The 8,074-nt window shown below is 36.7% G+C and overlaps 1 protein-coding gene across 1 annotated transcript in view; it reads right to left on the bottom strand.

Moving 5' to 3' along the window:
• Nucleotides 1-8,074, bottom strand: part of LOC104521077 (collagen alpha-1(XII) chain) — a gene marked incomplete at its 3' end in the record, with an annotated part of 50,262 nt that overhangs the window by 27,287 nt on the left and 14,901 nt on the right. The window contains exons 15-21 of the mRNA XM_010162964.1: nucleotides 6,264-6,403; nucleotides 5,856-5,988; nucleotides 5,729-5,755; nucleotides 5,266-5,408; nucleotides 2,824-2,953; nucleotides 1,889-2,028; nucleotides 516-645 (exon numbers count right to left, since the gene is read on the bottom strand). Coding sequence (XP_010161266.1) covers nucleotides 516-645; nucleotides 1,889-2,028; nucleotides 2,824-2,953; nucleotides 5,266-5,408; nucleotides 5,729-5,755; nucleotides 5,856-5,988; nucleotides 6,264-6,403 — 843 coding nt within the window. The remainder of the gene's footprint in view (nucleotides 1-515; nucleotides 646-1,888; nucleotides 2,029-2,823; nucleotides 2,954-5,265; nucleotides 5,409-5,728; nucleotides 5,756-5,855; nucleotides 5,989-6,263; nucleotides 6,404-8,074) is intronic.

Here is an 8,074-nt window from a genome sequence, read left to right as displayed (position 1 = left end):
TCCTGCATGGCAGCAAAGTATATATGTTTATACTGCAAATTGAAGGTATGATCATAACACTTTGTTACTCTATTGTTGATCAGACAAGTATGAAAAGTAGCTACAAACTACACATATTAGCTCATGCTGTTAGGAGATCAAACTCCATGGAGAATTTTAAGTACATGGTATGGATATCAGCATGGATTAACACCCATATTTGCCATTTATTCACCAGTATTGCTCATGGCTCTACAATAAAAAATTTTACCATTGTGTGGAAGTTCACTGCACAACATGAAAGCTGAGTTTACCTGAGATAAGTGGACTGGAAACCTCCACCCAAACAAGCAAAAAAAACAGAATAAGTTATAGAGCTGCAACCATAACCAAGCAGGTAAAAAGAGTTTCCTACACTTATGTTTTAGCTTTGGGGAAAATAAACTTCCACATCTGAAGTAAAATCAATTTCCAATGACCTGAGCCATTCACACCAAAAATCCTAACATTTTCTTGAAAAGAACTATATTACTTACAAGTTCTTCCAGTATCAGAGACACGTCCACCATCCCCCTCTGGGAAAACTGGAACTACAGTTACAGTGTAAGGTGTGTTAGGTTCAAGAGTCCTCAGGATGACATAGTTTGTGTTTCCTGGTACTGTGGTCTACAGATTTAAAAAGAAAGTTAGGGGGATGACATTTACATAAATACACAAAAAGTTTAAACTTTTTTTCCCTTATTCCTCCGTCACATCTCATTTCTAGACTGGATGTGATAAAAACTTTATAGAAGGTGAAGCCTGAAGTAACAGAGTTCATTGTATCTTCTGGAATTGACTTTCAAGAAGGTTCTGTCTTGGACTTAAGAAAAATGATTAAGTCCTATGCAATCCCTCACAGCTATGTTCACTTTTGGGTCCAAATCCTGTTCTACTACTAAACAGTAGAAGAATCTGAAGTGATGTTTTTAATGACTACTATTTAGCAGTTCAGAGGCATTAAAAAGTCACTTTCTAAAATAAACATTATATAACAGTACAATATGCTAATGAAAAAAAATGAGCAGCTTTTTTCGAATGTTCAGCGTACTGGTGGTTGGGTCATAAACTAGCAAGTTCTTCACAGTAGTGAGAGGTTCTGAAACAGATCAATGAGCTGTCAGAAATTGGAACCACATTCTCTCACCTGTGCTGACAGATCATGCCTATGTAATATACCGTTAGAAAATTTGAAAAACAACAGGTTTAATAGAAAGTAAAACTCCACAGCATTTAAAATATTTATCATCAGTAGCTCTCTAGATGCTATTGAAACAGTGGCAATTCCTCATTTTACAGGCACATCAAATTGCACAGATGTGGAAAGAGAAACACAAGTGGGAAAGAATAATATTTTCCCATCTGAACAAGAATTCACATTTTCAAGATTGTTTTACCTCTTTATCAATTAATTAATTTTAGGAGATTAGAATAAGACACCTTGGTGGATTTTTTTTGCTTTCTTGAATATTATCCCAGCTGACTCCCTACAGTTACACGAATTCTTAGCAATAAAAATGAGTAGAAATGAGGTCTGCTAACTTTACTGCCTTTTGTACACCCTGAAGTCAGCTTTACATTCACATGCACTGCCCTAAGAATAAACGAACAAAAAACTCTGTGTAGTATTAAATCCCTGTGACAAGAACTAATCACTGATGGTCTACTATATAAAATTAAACATCTGTAATACATATGGGAGTAACTGACTTTCATGGAGATGCTTTGCATTTTCTCCAGGGTAGTTATAAACAGAAAAAAAAAGCGAGTGCACAGGCAAACAAGACCCACTTCACTCAGCAGTATTTCTCTCACTAGTACCATGGGCTGCAATTTATCTCAGACAGTGAGATCCACACAAAGTATTTACCATTTCTTCTGCACCTCCAGCTGTAGGTCTGTAAAACACTTTATACTGGCGAGGACTTCCTTCTGCATGATCCCATCGAATGTTCAGTGTACTGGTGGTTGGGTCATAAACTAGCAAGTTCTTCACAGTAGTGAGAGGTTCTGAAACAGATCAATGAGCTGTCAGAAATTGGAACCACATTCTCTCACCTGTGCTGACAGATCATGCCTATGTAATATACCATTAGGAAATTTGAAAAACAACAGGTTTAATAGTTCATGTGACATGCTATTTGCCTCCCTTAATCATTTTACAATTATATAATGAGTTTATTAGGATTGTTTTCCTCATTCCTCATCAAATATATTGCTATGTCTGATTTTCCATTGCAGAATCAAAAGTAAACTAAGTAGAAATGAATTAGTACATTTATGGTTAAATAATTAATTAATTAAAAATAGTGATATTTTTTTTTTATGCCTGAAGTGAGCAAATTACTCAGTGCTTTTTATAGCATGATCAAAACAATGCTATGAACTTAAAATGGTAGAGCCCGAAGGTGCACACTGTAAAGGTCAGTCTCTGAACTGAAGGTGCTGACAGGAAAATAGTAAACTTGTACTTAACAGCACACATATGAGAGTCAGATGCTGTAAGGTGTTTTTGAAATTGTGGCATAAGACAATTAAACAGATTAAAATGAGGACGTTCCATAGTAGCATTAGCGTTTCTCTCAGCCTTAAAAGCTGGGTGTAAAGTCTAAGGTAGTGGTCCTCTGTTTCTCTACAGCCAGTACACTGACAGACTTTCTTACTTTAGATACTTGAAACCCATCAAAGGACAAATGGCAAACACAGATGGGATGACTTTCACCACAATAGATTTTTCTCAGCTAATTTGAAAAGAAATACATGAATATTGTTTCACACCTAATAAGATCTCAAGAAGTTACTTACTGGTTCTGCCTCGTCCTGTCATTCGTCCTCCTTCACCATCTGCGTACATTGATGACACAGTAATAGCATATGGTGTGTCAGGCTGCAGCTTCTGTATCACCACACTGTTCTGCCGCCCTCCAACCATAGTCTGCAGGAAAACAAAAGAAAAAGATTAAAATCCCTTTTCTGCTTCCCCTTTTATGCTTACTGTTACAGTGAAGTATGTTAAGTGTTTGATGCAGAGTGGAAAATGCCATATCATATGCTGCAATGTTCTTGTGACTGACACTGACGGTAGCCATTGAACATTAATAATATTTAGCACCTATTCATCTTAGCAAGTTTAGACAGAGCCCAGTGACACAAAGTCAGTATTTTTTAAGACCTTCAAACCTCCCTAAAACTACAACTGTGGCTTCTGTGCCAGCACAGAGCTGTTTCTTCGCATTGCCTCTGACCATATCATATTAAAATCAATGAGAGTGTTTTACTCATTTTGACAGACTTCAAACATGGGTACTTTATCCTCCACTCTCAGGTAGAATGCAAGCATGGAATAAATTACAACACTCTGGAGATATCTAGTGTACATTTGATACAGTACCAATATTGTCTCTCCTCGATTTCAAAAATTTTACAGCATGATACTTCAGCTTCTAAAACATATTTGTTAAAAGTCTAAAATATTAAACATCTTTTTTTTTTTTTTAATATAATCCTGTGATCATAATCTCCACCAAGATTTACAGTGCACTGAGAATAATACTTAGATCTTCAGCATTTGTGCATCATGAGCTTTTTGGTTTTTAATTATGTGAAACTGCACTTGCTTAAGAGCATCCTTTGTACTTTTAAGACCTTCTGCATATTTTCAAAGCCTATTCAGCTAATATGTTTGTCATAACACTTAAAAGCTTCTGATGAAGAACTGATATTGAGCAAGCACTTATACATCTTCAGATTTATTAGAAGTAGATTATTTTAATTTACAAGGAAACTTTGTATTTTTACTCAAGTGCACAAAGCTCAGTTCAAAGCATAAAAGCTTTCAGCATCCCATCACGGTTGCCTCCATATTAAATGATCACGACAGTCTCTAGAGTTTGGTGTGCAGTTTTTGCAGAGTTGTCTTCAAATCACCTGTGCTCTTTCTTGGTGTTGAGGGGACACTGCTACTTCCTATCCAGTAACTGCAGTTTAATCAAATATCACAGTAACAAAGAAAGCAGATAAGAAATTACTGTCATATGACTGAGAATTATTTGCAGACAGACATGAAAATGCCATGAACAGAGCATGAATACTCCGTGTGCTTTCCTCAAAGAGGTGTCTTCTCTGACTGACATTACTGGACTCTATCCAGTTGTGAATAATTAAGTCTGTTAAGTCTATTATTTGCAGAAATTTGAACAGAATGCCCATAATTCATTTTTTACTCCAGTACCAGAAATTAATTACAGATATTAAATAATCTTACTGCTTATTCTTATAGTGATTTCTCACTAAACCTGCATTCAAATATTAAATTTATTCAACAGTTCAATTACCTCAACTCAAATACGTGTTGTTTAGAAGAGAGTAAAAATTGGTGCATAAGTATCCAACTGATTCTAAAGTAAACATTCCTAGATATGCTTCTGAACATGTGTGATCTCCGATTACAGAAACAAGCTAAATGAGTGTGGTTTTCATCTGAGTCATTTGGCAGTAACCATAACAGCCTCCCACTGTAGAATAGGGCATTTTTAAGTAGCACACATTTCTGATAAACAGGCTGACTGAATTACCATTCCCAGGCTGTTTTGCGTAGGCCGTCAGTGGTCTGCGCAGCTCTTGTTGACAATGCAGGGAAAGCTGGCTGATCATACAGTACTGGCTCTCCCTGTCATTACAGCTGCTCAATCATATCAAAATACACTCAAATACCTCAAACACTTCCCTAGCATATGTTTTGCATGATCCGTTCTTGCAACTGCCACTTCTGGACAGTTATTCTGTCCCTAGTCTCAAATGTCCACAGTATGTTCCATGGCAAAGCCCCTCTGATAACACATGAACCACACTATGAAAACAATGGAAAACTCTGAATTATGGAAGTAGTCATGGTACTTCATATTATATATTGTTGTGATAACTATATACATGTGGCTTGTAGTCTCGTGTGCTGATTGATTTGTTCCTCAACACATTTTAACTTTATTCTAGTTATATCTATAGATTTTCAATAAAACATGCTGTATCCAAAGTTATTTTTGCTCCATAAAGAGCCTTCCATCTTGGATTTGAAAGGGGAGAAAGAAAAAGGTAGGAATACATATGTATTCACTATAAATATAAACCTTCACCTAAAAGGTGATTAATATATACACTGTTGTGCTTTGAAAATAAATTCTTCTAATGGATTAATTTGCAGAACTAATATTTAAGGTTGAATAACTATAGCACTTCAAAATTAGTTACCGACTGTTCAGGACCATCTCCACTGATAGGCTGGTAAATGATCCTGTATCTCTGCACTCGACCACTGGCAGGATCCCACTTAACAGTCAAACTGTGTGAAGTTGCATTGTACACCTGAAGGTTTCGTGGGCCACTCTTTGGGGCTGAGAAATGCAATAAAGAAAAGAATAAATATGTAATTCAATCAAAAAGTAGGTACAAACACTTCATTCATACTTTTAGGGTTGCATTAAATCCTGACCAAGAGCAGAATGTACTAAATACAAGATAACGCAAACTGTAATGTTTGTAAAATAATAAACATGAGGTAATGTAGTGTTTAGTATTCTTCCAAATACACAATAATAGTTATTAAATGATCTCAGCTTTTTAACATCAACATTCCTCACAGTTTAGAAAAAGATAGCTATAGGTTTTCTTTAATAATACCATGGAAATAATACCTGGAAATTCAGATTCTTACCTTGTGTGGTGATAGGTACCAGGGGTACTAGAAAAAAGTAGAAAGAGTTTTCAGAATTCTTGTATATGTATGCCTTCTGATTTAATAACTATGAATAGCACCATGCAGAAATCCTTTATTTACTTACATGTTCGTTCACTGCCAATGAGGTCATCACTTTCTGATTCATCAGGATAGATGGCAGTAACTGAGATGTCATATAATGTATCTGGATTCAAATTTTCAAAGACCAAACTATTCTCATCCCCATTTACGATAGTCTTGTAGAGAAATTAAAAAAAAAAAAAGTAAATAAGTAAAAGAATAAAAACAAACAAAAACCAAAACAAATATAGTGTGGGATATAACTGAGTAACTTTTTACATAGTAACATCACTACAAGTGGCTGTAACTATGTGTTCTACACCTTCTCACTGAATATCCATTGCGAACAATAGGAGGGCTTACAAATAATAGGCCATTTATTAATTACACTTCTGATGTCAAAAATATATTCTATGACAGACAAAATCTGATGTTGACTCTCTACTCTTACCTCCTGTTTTTCTGAACTTCCATAGGGTCCCCAGGTTATTCTGTATAGAGAAACATCTGAAGCTCCATGATCCCAAGTTCCTCTGAAACTACTCGTGGTTATATCTGTGATTCTGAGATTGACTGGTGCTGGCACAGGCTCTATTATGAGAAAAGGAAAAGTATTTCACAAAATATAACTACAAAATAAATACAGTCGAACCAAGGAATTACTCAGACAAAGAATATAGAACATTGTAGAAGATTCATCTCTCAGCTACCACGTTTCTCATGAATACAATAAAATGCTGTAGTATACCCAGCCCACCTACACTAAGCAAATTGTCCTTCATAAGGTCACATTACCAGGTCATCACCTTATAAAACAGATGTAACTCCACTGACCTCAGCAGACATCACAACTCACATGTCTACTCACAGCTGAAGTCCTAGCTCTTAGATTTTGGATTTAGAAGGAGTGATTATGAACTCCCACACACAGAGGTCAAGCTCCTGCATGAGTTTCTCTCAGATCTCAAAATTCTTTATACAAGCCAAATAAATCATGACTGAATTACACCACTTATTTAGAAAGAATTCACAAAGGATGACTGTAGGTTGAGGCAAAATATTATAGCCACTGGGAAGAAATTATAAACAGTTAAAACTAGAGAATTAAACCAAATATAACTTATTTAGCAGAAGAGCTTTCCTCTTTTTTCCTTACAAACATATTCACACAAAACCACAGCTATAGAAGAAAGGCTAGCACAAAAGCAAGCAAAAAAATCTCTCAAGCATTTTTAAATATACCAGACTACAAAACAAAAAATTCAGAAGGAAAAAAAGAAGAGAGAGCACATGCATGTTTTTTCTCTTTTTCTTTCACATCACAGTGAGGGACAGTGATCATAGAATGGTTTGGATTGGAAGGGACCTCAAAGATCATCCAGTTCCAATCCCCCTGCCATCAGCAGGGACACCTTCCACTAGATCAGGTTGCTCAAAGCCTCATCCAGCCTGGTCTTAAACACTTCCAGGGAGGGCACATCAACAACCTCCCTGGGCAACCTGTTCCAGTGTCTGACCACCCTTACAGTAAAGAACTTCTTCCTAATATCTAATCTAAACCTCCCCTCTTTCAGTTTAAACCCATTTCCCCTTGTCTTGTCATTAGTTGCCCTTATGAAAAGTCCCTCCCCAGCCTTCTTGTAGGCCCCCTTCAGGTATTGGAAGGCCTGAAGGTCACAGTGATAAGGTGACATTACTCATTTCTATTCTAGCTCTTCTGGTTAGCTGTCTTCTTAAATCATAAGCCTAGATCAGGATGAAGACTTCACTGTTACCAGCCTTCTCCTTTCAGTCTGTCACTTCTCTTGTGACAGATTGGCTCTTACCATTTGAGTAACATTATTTCCTTGCCTCTATTTGTAGAGATTACTTGAACACTGCTTTTATGATTCTCTAAAAGTACAGACTGTTTTAGCATTCCATGGTACAAAAACTCTCTTGGATCAGAAGCAAGATCATGCCTCTCTAATCCTCTAGCATATGCCCCAGCTTCCTACTCACTTTCCTATATTACAAAATCACAGAATTGTAGGGGTTGGAAGGGACCTCAGGAGATCATCTAGTTCAACCCCCCTGCCAAAGCAGGTTCCCTACAGCAGGTTGCACAGGAAAGTGTCCAGGCGGGTTTTGACCATCTCCAGAGATGGAGACTCCACAACCTCTCTGGGCAGCCTGTCCCAGTGCTCTATCACCCTCACAGTAAATAAATTTTTCCTTAAGTTTGTATGGAACATCCGGTGTTCCAGTTTTTGCCCATTGCCC

Source organism: Antrostomus carolinensis, unplaced genomic scaffold, assembly GCF_000700745.2.
Source record: "Antrostomus carolinensis isolate BGI_N321 unplaced genomic scaffold, ASM70074v2 scaffold2342, whole genome shotgun sequence".
Classification (NCBI taxonomy): Eukaryota; Metazoa; Chordata; class Aves; order Caprimulgiformes; family Caprimulgidae; genus Antrostomus; species Antrostomus carolinensis.
The sequence above is the reverse complement of the archived record's forward strand: the minus strand, read 5'-3'. Positions and strand labels throughout refer to the sequence as shown.